The sequence below is a fragment of the Chiloscyllium plagiosum genome, unplaced genomic scaffold, assembly GCF_037043375.1.
Source record: "Chiloscyllium plagiosum isolate Xiang-an unplaced genomic scaffold, Cpla_swu_hap1 HiC_scaffold_4, whole genome shotgun sequence".
Lineage (NCBI taxonomy): Eukaryota > Metazoa > Chordata > Chondrichthyes > Orectolobiformes > Hemiscylliidae > Chiloscyllium > Chiloscyllium plagiosum.
This window is the reverse complement of record NW_028270142.1, coordinates 140,091,858-140,111,727: the sequence shown is the minus strand read 5'-3', so window position 1 is coordinate 140,111,727 and position 19,870 is coordinate 140,091,858. Positions and strand designations below refer to the sequence as shown.

General features: G+C 41.5%; 1 protein-coding gene across 3 annotated transcripts in view; it reads right to left on the bottom strand.

Annotated features, from left to right (window-relative positions):
• Window positions 1-19,870, bottom strand: part of stk3 (serine/threonine kinase 3 (STE20 homolog, yeast)) — a 449,830-nt gene that overhangs the window by 64,852 nt on the left and 365,108 nt on the right. For all 3 annotated transcript variants that reach the window (XR_006311343.2, XM_043687660.2, XM_043687663.2), the window contains one exon: window positions 1,672-1,847. Coding sequence is in view for 2 of the 3 variants with exons in the window: in XM_043687660.2 (XP_043543595.2) it covers window positions 1,672-1,847 (176 nt within the window). In the remaining variant the exon portion in view is untranslated. The remainder of the gene's footprint in view (window positions 1-1,671; window positions 1,848-19,870) is intronic.

The window sequence follows — 19,870 nt, the reverse complement described above, 5'->3', positions numbered from 1 at the left end:
CCCCTTTACATAAATTGATTCCATTGAGGTAGTAGTCTGCCTTCCTGTTCTTGCTACCAAAGTGGATAACCATACATTTATCCACATTAAACTGCGACAGCAATCAGATTCTTTTTAGTTGAAGATGATCACTTGTGTGGTATGGATGTTACTTGCCATATATCAGCCCAAGCCTGGATATTGTCCAAGTTTTGCTGCATGTGGACACAGACCGTTTTGGTATCTTAGGAGTCACTGATGGATCTGAACGTTGTTCAGTCATTGTGAACTTTCCCACTTCTGACCATATGATTTAGGAAATGTCACTGCTCAAGTTGTGAAAGATAGTTGAGTCTACAAAAGTACCCTGAATAACTCCTGCATTGATGACCTAGAGCTGAGATAACTGATCTCCAACAACCATAAATATTTTTCTTTGTAGGACTTTAAACAGTGAAGAGTTTCCCCCTGAAATCCCAATGACTCCAGTTTTGCTAAGGCTCCTTAATTTCAAACTCGGTTAAATAAGACCTTGATATTAAGCATGTTCACTCTCACCATCCTTCTGAAATTTAACTCTTTTGAGCATGTTTGGTACAAGGCTGTAATGAAACCAGGAGCTGGGTGGCCCTGGCAGAACCTAAACAGAGCCTCAATGAGCAGGTCACAGGTTATTGCTAGTTGATAGCACAGATGATATGTTCCATCACTTTACTGAGAGTGGACCAATAGGGCTGTGTAGGACCTGTCCTGTTTTTTGTGCACAGGGCATACCTGTGGGAGTTTTCTACATTGTCAGGTAGATGCTAGTGTTGTAGCTATCCTGGAACAGCTTGGCTCGGGGTCCAACAAGTTCTGGAGCATAAATCTTCAGTGCTATTGATGGACCTATAGCCTTTGCAGTATTCAATGCTCCCAACCATTTTTCATATCAAATAGAGTCAACTGAATGTTGAAGACTGCCATCTAGGATGCTGGGGACCTCTGCAGCAGGCCTGGATACATTGTCCAATCAGTACTTCTGGCTTAAGATTGTTATGAATACTTTTGCCTTATCTTTCACGCTAAGTTTATTGCTAAGCAGTACTGTTTTAGCACTGTTGATGACCTCTTACATCACTTTAGTGATCATCAAGAGCAGACTTTTATGGCAGTAATTGGCTGGGTTAGATTTGTCCTGTTTTTTGGGTATAGGTCAAAGTTGAGCAACTTTCCACATTGTCTGGTAGATATCACTTACAATTATGTCTTGTAAATGGTGGACAAGTTTTGATGGAGTCAGAAGGGAAGCTGCTCAATGCCAATCTCTAACTTGCTCTCATAGATAGTGATTACATGGTTGGTGCAGATCACTGGCAACCCCAATATGCTAATAACAGGGGAGTAAATGATGGTAATGCCATTGAGTGGCAGAGGGAGATGGTCATTTCCTGGACACGCATGTCACATACTGCTCAGATGCTGCCAGGCCTGCTGAGAATTGCCAGCATTTTCTGTTTCAATTCATTCTTTTCAACGTTTGTAGCCCATCACTCTTGCGTAAGTGATGTAAACCTCACAGTGGTATTTGCTCTGTCAGACTTGCATCACATCAAAAACCTTTTATGATGAATATTAATCATTAGCACTACACATTGTCTCCCTGTTCAGAAGATTATACCTCCAATTATTCCACTTAAAATCCTTACTTACAAAGTTAAAGTCTCCATCTTGCGGTACCTTCCAATTATCAGGGAAAGGATTTTTTAATTTGTGGAAAGACTCTTGCAGACTCCGATTACAGTTTCCAAGGGATTTAGTATTTTTTTCCTGTTTGTCAAAATAATCCATGAACGCTGGTCTTTGGTGTTGTTCTGCAGCATCATTCCCTGCAAGAGAAAGAAAAAGTACCATGTTAGTCAACAATATTCAAAGTTCCACTTTATGCTGTTCATGAAACTTTTTCCAGATTTTGCAATGTAACCAAATGAAAACATTTTCTTTCCAAAAGTAGAGATATAGAAATGGATAAATGCTGTTGAATAAAACTTTAACATTTGGGATCAAAGAACAGTAAATAGTGACTACATTTCAAAGTAACAAATCTTCTGTGAAACATTTCAGGAGAAGTCACAAAAAGCATCACATATAGGCAATTATGTTCTTTCCTTTTTCATATTCAACTTTATTTTACAAAAATTAGAAGTAGTCAAACTGTACTGCACTTAACTACTGTGAAGACCTTTTGTATAAGCAAATTCACCTATAATTTTTTAAATTATTATTCTGAAGGTTTTTTTTAAGAACAGGAAACAAGTTAGAAAGCAAAATATTGCCTTCACTTGAGGGACACAGTGATGTAGTAATAATATCACTGGACTAGTAAGCCATGAGCCACAGAAGAATGTTCTGGGGACATAGATCTGAATCCACCATGGCAGATAGTAAAATAGGAATTACATAAAAATTTGGAATAAGAAAATAGCCAATGGCAACTACGTAACAATAGTCAATTGTTGTAAAAATCCATCTGGTTCATTAATGCTCTTTAGGGAAGGCAATCTGCCATCCTTATCTGCTCTGGCCTACATGTGACTCTAGATCCACAACAATTTGGTTGACTCTTAATTGTCCTCCAGGCAATTAGTGAGGGACAATAACTGTTGGTCTAGCCAGTGATACCCATGTGAACAAACAATACCCTTTTAACAAGACGTAAATGATTCAGTAAAATCATGGTAATACAATGGACCATTTTTCTTTTTAAATGAGTCACTATTAAGAAAATGAATAACAGTTCTCTCAGTTGGAAAATTCATTTCCTAAAATGAGGCTCCTTTTTAGTTATGTCTCACTCATTTTGGAATTACATTTTCTCAGATGAGTTAGAAACAGAAAATTTTGGTCAACACTCAGAGCCACTGAAACTGGTGAAAGCAAGAAGAAAATATTTTTGTTAAAGTCTGACAATGCAAAGGATAAAATAGAACTGAGGACCAGGACAGCAGTAAAGTGAAATAGAACATAGAACACAGAACAGTACAGCACAGTACAGGCCCTTCAGCCCTCTATGTTGTACCAACCTTTTATCCTACTCCAAGATAAGACTAACTTATATACCCTTCATTTTACTTTCATCCATGTGCCTATCCAAGAGACACTTAAACGTCCCTATGTATCTGACTCTATTACCACCGCTGGCAGTGCATTCCACACACCTACCACGCTGCGTAAAAAACCTACCTTTGATATCTCCCCTAAATATTCCTCCAATCACCTTAAAATTATGTCCCCTTATGATAGACATTTCCAACCTGTGGAAAAGTCTCTGGCTATCCACTCTGCCTCTCATCATCTTCTACACCTCTAACGAGTCACCTCTCACCCTTCTTCTAATGAGAAAAGCCCTAGATCCCTCAAACTTTCTTCATAAGACATGCCCTTCTGTCCAGGCAGCATCCTGGTAGATCTCCTCTGCACCCTCTCAAGCTTCCACATCCTTCCTATAATGAGGTGACCAGAACTGAACTCAATATTCCAAGTGTAGTCTAACCAGGGCTTTATAGAGCTGCAGCATAACCTAGCAGCTCTTAAACTCAATCCCCCTAATGAAAGCAACACACCACACATCTTCTTAATAACCCTATCAATGTGGGTGGCAATTTTGATAGATCTGTGCACATGGACGCCAAGATCCCTCTCCTCCTCCATATTGCCAAGACTCCTGCCTTTAACCCTGTAATCTGCATTCAAAATCACTTCACAGGTTGAACTCCACCTGCCACTTCTCAGCCAAGCTTTACATCCAGTCAATGTTCCGTTGCAACTTTAAACAGCCCTCCACGCTATCCACAACTCCACTAACCTTCGCGTCATCAGCAAACTTATTAATGTACCCTTCCTCATCCAAGTCATTTATAAAAATCACAAAGAGCAGAATCCCAGAACAGATCCCTGTGGAACATCACTGGTCACTGAGCTCCAAGCTGAATATTTTCCATCTACTACCAACTCGGTCTTCTATGGGCCATCCAATTCTGTATCCAGATAGCCAAATTTCCCTGTATCCCATGCATACTTACTTTCCGAATGAGACTACCATTGGAAACTTTACCAAATGCCTTGCTAAAATCCATATACAGAGGAACCTTGATTATCCAAATGACACAGGCGGGGAGTATTTTATTTAGATAATCAAATGCCAGATAATCCACTGCTCTACCTTCAACAATGTGTTTTGTCACATCCTCAAAGAATTCAATAAGGCTTGTGAGGCATGACCTGCCCCTCACAAAGCCATGCTGACTATCTCTAATCAAACTATGCTTTTCCAAATAATCTTAAATTTGGTCTCTCTGAATCCTCTCCAATAAGTTGCCCACAACCGACAAGACTGACTGGTCTGTAATTCCCAGGGTTATCCCTATTCCCTTTCTTGAACATTTGCCACCCTCCAATCATCTGGTACTACTCCAGTGGACAGTGTGGATGCAAAGATCATCGCCAAAGGTGCACCAATCTCTTCCCTCTCATCACAGAATTCATAGAATTCCTACAGCATGGAAACATTCATTTGACGCAACAGGTCCATACTGACCCTCCGTAAAGCAACCCACCCTGATCCATTCCCCTTCCCTATTATTCTACATTTACCCCTGACTAATGCACCAAACCTATGCATCCCTGAACACTATGGACAATTTTGCATGGCCAATTCATCTAACCTGCTTCCCGAAATAACCTTGGGTATATCCCATCCGGCCCAGGGAACATATCTATCTTCATGTTTTTCAAAATTTCCACCTCATCCTCCTTCTTAACATCAACCTGTTTGAGCATAATCAGCCTGTTTCACATTGCCCACATAAATGACAAGGTCCCTCTCAGCAGTGAATACTGAAGCAAAGTATTCATTAAGGACCTCCCCATCTCCTCCAACTCCAGGCACAACTTCCCTGCACTATCCCTATTTGGCCCTACCCTCACTCTGGCTGTCTTCTTGTTCCTTATAGGAGTATAGAACACTTGGGGTTTTCCTTAATCCTACATGCCAAGGCTTTTTTATGCCCCCTTCTAGCTCTCCCAAGTCCATTCTTCTGTTCCTTCCTGGCTACCTTGGAAACCCTCTAGAGCCCGGTCTGATCCTTGGTTCCTCAACTAGCTTCCTTCTTCCTCTTGATTAGGTGTTCCACATCTCTTGTCATCCAAGATTCCTTTACCCTACGAACCTATCCAGCTCTATCAGCAAGTGCTCCCTAAACAACCTCCACATTTCTGTTGTGCATTTCGCTGAGAATATATGCTCCCAATTTATGCTCCACAGTTCCTGCCTAATAGCATTGCAAATCCCCCTCCTTCAATTAAATACTATCCCATACCGTCTTCTCCTATCCCTCTCCATGAGTATAGTAAAGGTCAGGGAGTTGTGATCACTATCACCGAAATGCTCTCCCACCAAGAGATCTGACAGCTAACCTGGTTTGATGACAAGCAACAATATGGCTCCCCACTAGTTGGCCTATCTACATATTGAATCAAGAATCCATCCTGGACACAGCTGACAAAATCTGCTCCATCCAAACTATTTGCATTGAGGAGATTTCAATCAATATTAGGGAAGTTGTCATGGGTGATTTCAACAACCCTTTTCAAAATCTGCCTCTCAATCTGCTCCTCCATGTCTCTGTTGCTACTAGGGGGTCTACAGAAAACTCCCAATAAAGTGACTGCTCCTTATTGGTTTCTGATGTCCACCCATACTGACTCTGTAGACAAAACCTCATTGATGACCTCCCTTTCTGCAGCTATGATACTATCCCTGATTAGCAATGTCACTCCCTAAACTCTTTTACTCCCTCCCTATTCCTTTTGATACATCCCTTGAACATCCAACAACCATTCTTGCCTTTGTGATATCCAAGTCTCCATAATGGCCACAACATTGTAGTTCCAAATACTGATCCATGCTCTAAGTTGATTACCCTTATTCTTGACACTTCTTGTGTTAAAATAGACATACTTCAACCCATCACACTGACTGCAACTTTGCCCTATCAACTGTCTATCCTTCCTCACAGACACTCTGCACACTGTATCTGCCTGCTCACCAGCTACCCCATCCTTTGATCTGTAGCACCGATTCCCAACCCCCTGCCAAACTAGTTTAATCCCTCCCGAAGAGTTCAAGCAAACCTCCTACCCAGTTCATGTGCAGCTCGTCCTCCTTGTACAGGTCCCAACTTCCCCAGAAGATCCTCAATGATCCATATATTTGAAGTCCTCCCTCCTGCATCAGCTCAGTTGCCACGTGTTCAGCTACACTCGCTGTCTCGCTGTCTGTTCCTAGCCTCATTATTAGCAATCCGGTAACAATCCTGAGAGTACTACTCTGCTCATCATGTCTTTTAGCTTCCAACCTAACTCCCTGTATTCACTTTTAAGGTTCGCATCTTTCTTCCTAGCTATGTCATCAGTACCGATATAAACCACGACCTCTGGCTGTTCTTCTGCCCCCTTAAGAATCGTGTAGACTTGATCCAAGACATCCCCGACCTTGGCACCTGGAAGTCTTGCTTGCGACCACAGAATCTCCTGTCTTATCCTCTAACCATTGATTCTCCTATCACTATCCTATTCCCTCCCCACCCTCTTTCTGAGCAACAGAGCCAGGTTCAAGGCCAAAGACCTGGCTGCTGTGGCTTTCCCCAGTAGGTCATTTCTCCCCACCCCGCCAAAAAGTATCCAAAGCGGTATACTTATTATTGAGGGGAACAGCTACAAGGGATCCCTGCACTGTCTGCCTATTCATTTTTCCTCTCCTGATGGTCAGGTTGCTGACAATATTATTTCAAATTCTTAGGTAAAAACAATGATAAGTATTTATGCACAATGTAGCATTTCTGAGATGCACAATCTGCAGAGAGATGTAGAGGTATCTCTGATTCTCTGGTAAAGAAATTTTAATGTCTGCTTAGTGTTATTTTCTACTTTGCCCTCAACACAGGGTAAAACTGAGGTCCTGAGCCCATGGATTCACACTGCATTAAGAGCAATTACCCAGGAGTGATCTTCCTTTAATTGCCTGTTTGGTACCCAGAGGACAGCAAGTAGGCCATATGTGCTGGAGAGTGAATAGGACACTTTCCAACTTGGTGAAAGCTGTAGTCTGCCTGGGAAAGACAGACACCCTCAGCATCTCAACTTTGACAGTCCAACTCAGCAACTTTAAAGAATTAGAAAGAAACAAATGCCTAGGGACGAGTTTAGTTTGGGAAACTTTATCAGTGTGGATGAATTAGCCCAAAGGGTCTGTTTCCGTGTTGTATGACTGTATAACTCTAACTAATATTGGAGAGAATATTCTGCATCACCTATTTACAATCAAGTAGATTTAAATACCAGTCCTCTGTTCAATGCCCAAGCTGTTGGAAACTGTGTCAGCAAGGACAACAATTTCAGAGTGACTGCTTTTGGTCTGGATAAAAAGCATTTCTCTAACCCTTTTCTCACTGAATAATCTCAGATAATATGTTAAAATTGCATGCAGCCTGTGAACACAATGATCTTCTAAGCACAAAAATACATCATAACAAATATCTCTTTTCGGTTCCCACACTATATAAATATCATACCTGAATATAGATGATTTGTATCCATTATCCCTTCATACTTTTTCTAAATTACACATCCAGCATAATAGCTTATCAGGCATAACATATGTGGAAGTAAACAGAGTTTCAATTTAAAGCGTATTCATGGCACATCATGGTTACACAGTCCACCAACAAAACAAACACGGACACCATCAAAATCAGTGGAGGGAAGACACTTACGATTGAAGTAGTCTTCTTTTATGGATAATCTACATGAAAATGTTAATTTGACATTGTTCTTAATAAGTATTGATGGGCATCTTGCGCGTTACAATTTTAATTTTTTTTGACACATTGGTACAATGCAGTCAACAGCGTAAACTTTCTATTCACATTATTTCATTTTGATTTTTAATAAACTATAATTGAGCTTAGATTAACATTAATATCTATGCTGCGAATAAATATACGTTGCACACTTTTAGTTAAACCAATTTAGCTTAATAAAAAAATACACTACACAAAAGGCAATTTAAAAACAACACCAAAATGAATTGCAAATTAAGAAGCTTAATAAAATTACCCTTTACAACATAAATCAACCAACATAATGCAAGCAAAAATAATTCATATTTTGCAAGTCAGCACAAGTAAATGTCTAGATAATTAGATTAACTTATTTCTTGGAAATTTAGTTGATCAATTCAGAAATTGTCATTTTGGGATCTGGACAACATTAGCATGGCCTCATTTACTCCAAACTCATCTGGTCTGAGAAGGTAGTATTGCATTTTATTGTGACACTGATGCAGCCCTAGACTAATGGCATTCCCAGTGATTTAGATATACAGTTATTTCAGGCACCTCAGTACTCAAACCAGATTTAAAATAGCTTTTGGGAGATAAAAAATCTTTTAAGGATATTATATTTGATTGACAATTGCAGAAATGTAAATTTCAAAAGCGATGAAATGCATCAGACAATGAACAGTTGGATTTTATTTGATTACTTACGTGAAGGAAATAATTGTGAACTGCACAGATCGAGTGTAGAGATGAGGCTCATTGAATTGTTTAACAGGGTCCCTGCTTGGTCTCAACGGGCTGTGTATGTTCAACTATACTATAAATGATTTTATCATGATGTCAAACAGTAAGATTTGTGAAAGGCATTTATGCCGTTTTACTTAAATAACTGAGCAGTATTTTGAATATTCTTATGCAAGTTAAGATGAAATGGTTCAAAAGAGATTATGGCAGTCTATTAGAATATATTCTGACTTGCAGCATGACTGGGAATGTGCATGAAGTACAAATAGGCATCTTTACATTTGGCTATAGGGGCATAGAACAAGGAAGTGATGTTGAATGTGTACAAGACACTTGTTAGACCTCAGCTAGATTAATGTATACAGTTATGAGTGCCACATTACAAGAATGATGCAAATGCATTGGAAAGAGTGCAGAAAAAAATTGCAAGAAACGACCCACAAATGACAAACTTCAGCTATGAGGAAAGATTGAAAAGTTTGGGGCGGTTGTCCTCAGAGAGAAGATGGAGAAGATTTGATAGAGGGTTTCAAAGTCATGATCAACTGGACAGAATAGATAGGGAGAAGCTGTTCCTGCTTGTAGAAAAAAAAAGATTGAGAGGGCAGAGGTTTACAATGATGAGCTCATGAAGCAAAGGTGAGTGAGAAAGAAATCTTTTCACACAATGAGCAGTTAGGATATGGAATACACTACCCAGAAAAGTGGTGGAGGTAAGTTCAACTGAGGCATTCAAAAGGGTATTGTGTAATTATCTGGTTAGAAATGGTGCTAAGAACTATGGGGAATAGGAAGAAGATTGGCAATAGGGAGCAATTGAAACATGCAGGCATGATGAACCAAATGGGCTCCTTCTGCACTGTAACAATTCTGTGATTCTATATGCAGCTTGAGAAACATTACAATAAGTCAAAAATATCAATACTAGATTTAAACCAAACAGATCTCTAGATGCATTATTTCCAATGCACTGCTCACTTTTAGATCCTCTCGTTGCTTATAAGTTTATGGCAATGTTTCATAATATTTCCTTCCTGTGTATTTTTCTTGTTACATGCAGAAAACAAACAACTACACATAGAATTAGGTGACCAAGTATTGGGCACCAAACAATGAGGCCTTCTTGTTATTATACGGATTAATGAGTGGGAAAGGCCAATTAAGAGTGATGGGTGTGTCATTCACTGCCATTCAAAATGTCATCTTGCTTTTATTGGTCCTGACGCTACAGAGCTGTGACCAATATGTCAATATTGGTCTGTTGGTGTGCGGAAAAGTTAAAAACTAGAGCAATGCAAATTTATAACGGCATATAACTTGCCTGCTTTATAGGTAGAAATTTTTTGATTAAAGTGTATATCAGATTAATCTGAAGGCACTGAGTCAGGTGTTGTTAGATTCCTTGTTCACCATCCTGTCCTGGATAGTCTGCAGTTTCTTCTGGTTAAACGTTGGTTAGCCCAAAGTCAACATCCTTGTCCCAAATCTCAAACTGTATATCTTTGTTACCAATTCCACTCACTTCCTTGAAGGTGTCTCAATATGAACCAGACTGTTTGCACTCTCCTACATTCTAATCATCAGAGCTCTTTTTAAAATTTCCATAGAATTAACAGTCAATACAACTGATCATGATCTTAGCAGTCACTACATGAATAAAAAAAAACGAATAACTGTTAAATGATTGCATGGGATGGGAAGTTGTAAACATTTGCTTTAAAGTTTACTTGAATTTGTTGCCGTATACATGCCAACCATAAAAAAAACAGCATTCTGCTTCATAAATACCACACGTCTGAGCCTGCGTTAGCCCATTAGCTGGTTAACCTTCATGCTCGTAAACCTGAACTGATCCAAACTTTGTGGTCCTTTCCTATCCCTCAGTGTCTAGTCTTACCACTCCTGATTACTGATCTAGCATTACTTCCTAGTTCTAAAATGTTAATAATGAAACATACCTTGTATTTGGGGCTTTTCCCTGTCTTAACATGAAATTTTGTCTAAGTAAACAACTTCCACAACTCTGCTAAACTTTGTTGCATTTAATTAATACATTTGTTTTGTTTAGCTTTAATAAAATGACAAAGTACTTAATTAGTTGAGCATTCTTAACTGTAATCAGTAAGCCTGTCTGTAATAATTTCTTCTGAATATTTTTTATCAGGATGAGCAACATGATGAGAGATATACACAAGTTAGACCAAGAGAAATCAAAAATATTCTGAACGTGATTATATAGGTACCAAATTATTAGGAAATAATGACCATTTTATTGTTTAATCTACTGCATACCTTTGATATCACTAAAAGAAAAACAGTTGCTCTAAATTATATGTCTCCCCAAACAATGTTCTGGTTCATGTGAATATTAGATGTTTGTAATTCAATGTCAGAAATTTATTTTCATTACACATTTGTACCCATCTTGCCTAAAACGCCCACAGCAAAAAGAAAGCATCTCAGTACAGGTTGTTCTGCTATAACATGCATTTCGTGAATGCAAGCTGGCAATAACGTGATTAACACATGGGGATGCCATTTTGAAAGCACAAACTTTTAAAACGTGTTGGCTATAAAGGGATTGCATCGCAAACGCTTTAAATGCTGCTTTTATTGTGAAACTTATGTGGTGAGGGGTCACACAAGAACACAACCATTGCATTATCAAAGAACTACCTATACGGTTAGAAGAAATGTGTTTAAAAAATCCAATATAGTACAGTATATTAAACAAGCCATATGGGGAGTGTGCTCTTTTATATTAATGTAGTTTGTGTTTGTTATTAAGTGTAGCTTGTCCTGTTCTGATCAAATAGTGTGCTTGGTTTATACCACAATTCCTTTCATGCTGATATCAGGCAAATGGTAAATCAGAAAGTGAATGCCACTTTTGCTCGCTTGCCTTTTGCTGCTTGTTACAAAAGTTGAATGAAAATTCAAAATTCATGCATCACGTGGCAAGGAAAACTTTTCAGTGGAGAAACCTGCCATTAGCTGACAATGAAGCAGGTATAAACAGCTTTAAAAGCGCATGTTTTCCACAGCTGCTGAGTTTTCCCAGCAATTTCTACTTTTGTTTAAAAGTGCCTCTTGCATAAACAAGGAGGTTCTTTACATGGTCACAACTTTCTGGCCCAACTTCACTGTCATTAACATCAAGTTTGAGAAGCACAAAAGGCAAATTGAGTGTTTATCAGAAATAAATTTCATTTTTATTTACAAATATCAGGATGTAGGTTTGCTCGCTGAGCTGGAAGGTTCATTTCCAGATGTTTCGTCACCCTACTAGGTAACATTTTCAGTGGGCTTCAGGCGAAGCACTGCTGATCAGTCCTGCTTTCTATTTATATATGTTTGCGTTTCTTTGGGTTGGAGATGTCATTTCCTGTGGTGAAGTCACTTCCTGTTCTTTTTCTCAAGGGGTGGTAGATAGGATCTAACTTGTTTGTTGATAGAGTTCTGGTTGGAATGCCATGCTTCTAGGAATTCTCGTACGTGTCTTTGTTTGGCATTCTAACCGGAACTCTATCAACAAACACATCAAGTTAGACCCCATCTACCACCCCCTGAGAAAAAGAACAGGAAGCAGGACTTATCAGCAGTGCTTTGCCTGAGGGCCACTGAATATGTTAGCTAGTAGGGTGACGAAACATCTGGAAATTAACCTTCCAGCTCAGTGAGCAAACCTATATCCAAAACCTCAACCTGAGCTACAAGTCTTCTCAAAACTTGCTAATTTACAAGTATTTCACATTACATTGGTTTCATTTATTCATGCACATAGAGATCTAAATGTAAAATCAAACTTCATGATAGACCTGCACTTATTGCAGATTAATTGCACAGGGTTGCAGATTAATTAAGGACTTTTTGTGTGAGAAAGTGTTTCGTGTTTACTTTCACTATCTAATGTTCATGTTAGTGTTGTACTCCCCTGAATATTATAGATCATATTCATTAGGGATAATTAAAGTTTTATCTGTGAACGCAAAACTCTAAGGACTCTGCCAATCAACACCCAGCGATTGACTCCACGTCAACAGTCCTGAACCTATCATTTAGGCCTCTCATTTTCTGATTTTGACTGACCTCACCAACCTCAACACACCCAAGATGCCAGTTTCTTTGCATTTCACTCCTTCATTCATCTGGCCCAGCCTCTGTATTCTCTTAAATCACTCTGTTACAATTCCATGCTCCAAACCCCTCTCCCTCCTCACCACAAACTTGCCTTTGCCAGTCCTGAGCTTCCTACTAAATTCATCTGGCCCATTATATTTTTGACTGTTATAGTCCCTAAAATGCAGTTTAGGGACAGTCCCATAGATGAAACATTCCTCACAGAATAAATTTTCCAGATGACAATAAATCACTGATAATTAAAAGCGAAGGACATGTTAATTTGGTGATATATATTTTGTATTGCACTAAACCTTCCATTGGGCGACACTCTATCAGCAATGATTAAACACCACTTTTCAGTATTTGCACAGTTCACGTTTACCACCCTCAAACAGTACAATTACTTACAAGTATGAAAATCATTAGAATCTACATTGCTGGAAATGTAAGTTAGTCTGCACCAATGCTGCATTTTTGCACAAATTCTTTTATTGGATTGGAGCAGTGAGCATCACAGGAACACCTCCCAATTCCTGTTATTTTAACTCAGACATTAACTATTATTTTAATGCAAACATAATTAACTAACTTACGTAAGTTATTGGAAATTCTAGGTACATGTACCAATCAACCTTCTTAGCTAAACAGAAACCATATTATGGGACAGCTATTACAAACTCTCCTTATTTTATGGCAGAACATAAACAAGTGCACAAATTGCACTTCTAGCGAGAGATAAATAATGGGGTAAACTTCAAATAGGTTATAAGAAGTCACAATTGTTAAAATTATTTTTTTTTCTGATGAAGAGCTTCCCCATTTAAGTTTAAATAAAACTAGTACCGTCTCAGAATTAGAAGTTTAGGGTTGTAACATTCCTTAAACAACTTCATAAACTCCTGGAAGGTTTTAGTGCCTGGCACCTCTGGAAAGCCCCTTATAATAGAGGACGATAACAGGTCCACAGCAATCAGAAGGATGACTCATCACTTTTCATCTGCTTCAATGTCATTTGTGTGGGAAAATATATTGCGTTCTTTTCAAATATTGGGCCCAGTCTTCGACAGCAGGATCAAATGAGTTAAGCTTCTCAAATAAAGGCATGATACCAGAAAAGCTTACCCTAACTCCAAGATAACTGTGTTCTTCTGACACGTCCTGTCTTCTCTCGTTGCCACTGAAATAACTGCACAGAGGCTGGTATCCTGTCACCAAGTCACCTTTTATTTACTTGTACACAGTACACTGGCTGTGGCCAGCCAGCTCGAAGTCAGTTGCCTGAATTGAGAAGATTCTAACCTCCTGGTGATATATTTTTTTCGTCTCCTGTCACTACTGAAATAACTGCACAGAGGCCAGTATTCCATCGCCAAGTCACCCTTTACTTACTAGTGCACAGAACACTGTCTGCGGCAGCCAGCTTGGATTAATCTCCTCAGTTGTGGACTTCTAAATCCCCTGCTTATATCTTTTTTTTTTAAGTCGGCTCAGGCAGCAGCAGTAGTAGTAGTGGTGGTGATGGTGGTCAGGTACAGCTGAACACAGTCCAGAGTCATAGAGTCATAGAGATGTACAGCATGGAAACAGACCCTTCGGTCCAACCCGTCCATGCCGACCAGATATCCGAACCCAATCTACTCCCATCTGCCAGCACCCGGCCCCTATCCCTCCAAACCCTTCCTATTCATATACCCATCCAAATGCCTCTTAAATGTTGCAATTGTACCAGCCTCCACCACATCCTCTGGCAGCTCGTTCCATACACGTACCACTCTCTGCATGAAAAAGTTTTCCCTTAGGTCACTTTTATATCTTTCCCCCCTCACCCTAAACCTATGCCGTCTAGTTCTGGACTCCCCGATCCCAGGGAAAAGACTTTATCTATTTATCCTATCCATGCCCCTCATAATTTTGTAAACCTCTATAAGGTCACCCCTCAGCCTCCGACGCTCCAGGGAAAACAGCCCCAGCATGTTCAGCTTCTCCCTGTAGTGCAGATCCTCCAAACCTGGCATCATCTTTGTAAATCTTTTCTGAACCCTTTCATGTTTCACAACATCTTTCCGATAGGAAGAAGACCAGAATTGCACGCAATATTCCAACAGTGGCCTAACCAATGTCCTGTACAGCCACAACTTGACCTCCCAACTCCTGTACTCAATACTCTGACCAATAAAGGAAAGCATACCAAATGCCTTCTTCACTATCCTATCTACCTGCGACTCCACTTTCAAGGAGCTATGAACCTACACTCCAAGGTCTCTTTGTTCAGCAACACTCCCCAAGACCTTACCATTAGAGTGTATAATGCTAAGATTTGCTTTCCCAAAATGCAGCACCTTGCATTTATCTGAATTAAACTCCATCTGCCAATTCTCAGCCCATTGGCCCATCTGGTCCAGATCCTGTTGTAATCTGAGGTAAGGCAATGTCTCCAGTCGAGAGAACATTTGCCTGCTGTACACTGGCTCTAGCCAGTTAGCTCGGAGTCAGTCACCTGAACTGTGGAGATTCTACCTCCTGGTTTTTTAAAATTTTATTAAACAGTACAATATACAGTTGACAATAAACAGAAAACAGCAGTTCACAAGAAAAACTACTACATACAGGGGAAGGGGCAGAAAAGCCAAACCCCAAACCTGTTCAACCAGTTTTCAGGGAAATGAGGTCAAACCTCAAATCCCACTTTCAGTTAAAGGTAACACTAACAAACACAGACAAGACAGTGCAATAAAGTAAGAAACAGCACAAAACATAGACCCAATACATCTATAAAAAAAGACACCTGACACCAATCCACACACCGCATATTGATCAGACCGTTCTTGGCTAGCCTTCCTGCAGGATAGTCATTAGCCTTCCGGTCTCTGGCCATTCTGCATACTGACTGACCCTCCCCAGGCCCGTTTTCCTAAGGACGGGTCGTCGATCACCCAGCTCCCAGTCGCCCTGCGTACTGACCGGACTAACCCGGGTCACTATCCAACAAGCTGGTTGTTGGCCTTCTGGTCTCCGGCTGCCCTGCGTACTGATTGACCCTCCCCAGTCCACTTTTCTTTGGGACGGGCGTCGGTCACTGGCTCCCAGTCACCCTGCGTACTAACCAAACCATCCCTGACCTGTTTTCTGCAGTCAGGCTGTCAGCCTTCCAGCACCCGGCCACCCTGTGTACTGACTTACTCTTTCCCCTGGCCAGTGCTCTTACGGACCGGCCATTGGCTGTGTGACTCCCAATCTCTGTGCATCCTGACCAGTCCTTCCCCAGTTAGCATCCCTAGGGGCTGCTGTCGGCTGCCTGGCCTCAGCCTCCCCGTGTACTGACCAGCCTGCCCTATATTGGTTTTCCTGCGAGGACGCTATCAGCTGCCTGGCCCTGCCTGCCACGTGTACTGACAGGCTCCTCCCCGCCTGCTTTCCTCCAGGTTAGTCATCGACCCTCCGACCTCCAGCCAGGCCTCTCCCCAACCAGTTTTCCTATGGGCATGCTTTCAGCTGCCTCGCCCCCAACCACCTTGTGTACTAACAGACACTGCCCAGCCCACTTTTCCCCCAGGCCAGCCATTGACCCTCCAGCTCCCGGTTGCCCCACATACTGACTCGCCCACTCTGACCTGCATTCAAACATAATTAAGTATAAAACCCATATACATCAACAAAATTCACAAAATCCCCACAATAGTTTCCAGTACCAAGGCAGAGTCCACACCTGAAGATACAGTCCACTCTAACAAGCACCAAATGCACACCGCACAGGAGACACAAAAGGTGTTTAGTCTCCATAGAGGTCTGGCCCATCTAGAGAGATCCAGGCCTACTCACAGGAACATAGTATATTGTGAAGCTGCAGTTAACTCGCAGTGGTTTGGCAGAGTCCACAGCACACAAGCAGGTGTTCAGTATCCACACAGGCTTGGTCCATCCAAAGGACCAGGCCCACTCACAGGAACACAGTACCTTGTAAAGGTGCAGTTAACTCGGGGGATTTGGTCCACTCCAGGATGCAGCAATTGTTCACCTCCCAGCACACACACCAGATGTTCAGTCTTTACAGAGGCCTTACAAAGGGTCAGGCTTACCCATACAGGAACAGCTCATCTGGAAAGATGTATTTTCTAACAGGGGCACAGTCCAATCATCAAAAGAGTAAAAATACATTAAAAACCCAAATGCAAGGGCTAAGCCTTTGTAAAGAGAAAAGAGAGTAACACACAGGCTGTAACCAGCCAGTGAAACAACAGTTTTCTGATGAGGGCTGAAGTACACCTGAAACACATTGACTGCATAGATCAGGCAGTTTAAAAATCAGTCCTCAATAAAAAGTAATACCAGCTAATAACAAACTGGCTATATACTTCAGTCAGTTCAGGAATCAGGTTTCTTCCAAAAGGAAAAAAAACAGAAACCAACAGCAGCATTAACACACTGACTGTGGCCCAGCCAGCACAGAGTCAATTCCCTAAACTGAGGAGATTCTAAGTCACTTGGTTATTTTCTTCCCTGCTTATATTTTTAAACAGTACAGTTTACAAACAATTAACATTAACAGCTGTATACAGAGAAACAGCAATTTACAAGGGAGAGGAACGGCAAAGAGGGACCCCAAACCCTACCGTTCAACCAGTTTTCAGGGAAAAGAAGACAACTGAGGGCAGAGTCCGCTCCTGAAGGCAGCAAATGCACACCCCACAGCACGCACACTGGTGTTCAGTCTCCATAGAGGCCTGGCCCACCCACACAGAACCAGGCCCAGTCTCAGGAACACAGTACATTGTAAAGGTGCAGTTAATTTACAGGGGTTTGGTCCATTCCCAAAGGCAGGGTCCTCGTGTACTGACAGGCTCCTCCTGGCCCGCTTTCCTCCAGGCCTGTCATCAACTCTCCAGTTCCCAGCCAGTCTGCATACAGGCTGCGCCTCCCTTGACCAGCTTTCCAATGGGCACGCTTTTGGCTGCCTAGCCCCTAGCCCCTAGTCCCCCTGCGTACTAACAGACCCACCCACAGCTCACTTTCCCCCAGGCCGACCATTGACCCTCCAGCTCCCAGCCACCCCACATACTGACTAGCCCACTCTGGTCCACACAAGCACAATTATCTACAAAACCCACATACAGTAACAGAATTCACAAAATCCTCAATACAGTTTCCAGTACAAAGGCAGAGTCCACGCCCAAACTCCAGGATGTAGCAAATACTAACCTCCCAGCGCTCACACAGGTGTTCAGTCTCTATAGAGGCCTGGCCCTTCCAGGGAGAACCAGGCCCACTCTCAGGAACACAGTACATTGTGAAGCTGCAGTTGACTTACAGGGGTTTGGTCCAGTCCCAAATGCAGAATTCACACCCAAAGGCAAAGGAAGAGTCCACACCACACGTAGGTGTTCAGTCTTCAGAGGCCTGGTCCACCCAAAGGACCAGGCCCACTCACAGGGACACAGTACATTGTAAAGATGCAGTTAACCCACAGGGGTTTGGTCCACTCAAGAATGCAGCAATTGCTCACCTCCCAGCACACACACCAGGTGTTCAGTCTTTACAGAGGCCTAGTCACCGACAAATGGTCAGGCCTACCCATATGGGGCCAGATCATCTGGAAAGATGTATTTTCTCACAAGGGCTCAGTCCAAACACCAAACAAGTCAAACATATTCAGAAGAAAGAAAACCAATGTGCAAGGGCTAAGCTCTGCCTCTAAATCAGCTTCATCCTTTTCTCAAAGATTAAGAGAAAAGACTAACACACAGGCTGTAACCAGCCAGTGAAACAAGTTACCTAATTACACCTGAAACACATTGACTGTAAATCAAGCAGTTTAGAAATCAGTCCTCAATGGAAAAAAAAGAAATACCAGTTAACAAAACTGGCTTTGTAAACCAGCCAGTTTAGGAATCAGATTCTCCCCCCCAAAAAAAGCAGAAACAGACAGCAGCCCAGCCAGCACAGAGTCAGTCCCCTGAACTGAGGAGACTCTAAATCTCCTGGTTATATCAGTCAGCCAGGGCTTTCCTGCTTGGAATAGTTAACCTGGGACAATCAACAACCTCATAGTCAACATGGTCAACCTGGTTCTAGTTAGTACAGGACAAAATTACAAAATCTTGAAAGCTTAGAAATATTTTGCACACAGAAAAAAATTGTAATATACTTCAAGAATACATTGGCACATTGGTGTAATAGACAAGCACGTGCAGATGAAATTTAATGTGCTAGTCCTTTTAACCAAAAGGACTAGCCACACTACCATACATCAGGAGCATCTCAGAACTGACAGCCAGACTACTGCGACCCCTAGGACTCATAACGGCACACAAACCAACAGCCATGCTCAGACAACAACTCACCAGAACGAAGGACCCGATACCCAACATGAGCAAAACTAATGTAGTGTACAAAATACCATGCAAGGACTGCACAAAACACTATATAGGACAAACAGGAAGACAGCTAACAATCCGCATACATGAACATCAACTAGCCACGAAACGACACGACCAGCTATCCTTAGTAGCCACACATGCAGACAACAAGCAACATGAATTCGACTGGGACAACACTACTATCATAGGGCAAGCCAGACAGAGAACAGCCAGGGAATTCCTAGAGGCATGGCATTCATCCACAAACTCCATCAACAAACACATCGACCTGGACCCAATATACCAACCACTACAGCGGACAGCTGAAACTGACAACCGGAAGCGGCAGGGACAGACCATTATAAACACCGGAGGAAACATCAAAGAAGCGCTTTGCAGGAGGCTCCCAAGCACTGATGATGTCGCCTAGCCAGGGGACGAAACGTTTGCAACAAAACTTCCAGCTCGGCGAACAGAACCACAGCAACGAGCACCTGAGCTACAAATCCTCGCACAAACTTTGAACTCCAACAGAGAATACTAAAACCAACAACTATTTACAACTCCTTTCTCTTAAACCTATCTTTTACCTCCCACTTTACAATGCTGGCCCGATAAATTCCCTCTTAAATTTTATGGTAAAATCAATTTCAAACCCAGGTATAGTCTTCAAATGTCAAACTTTCTCTGTAGACTCCTCTAGGTCGACTTTGGTGTTCTGTTGCACAAATTTCTTATAGACAGGTACCTTTCAGAGAGTTATTCAGTTAGCAGTCAGCTTGTTGGCGCTCGTTG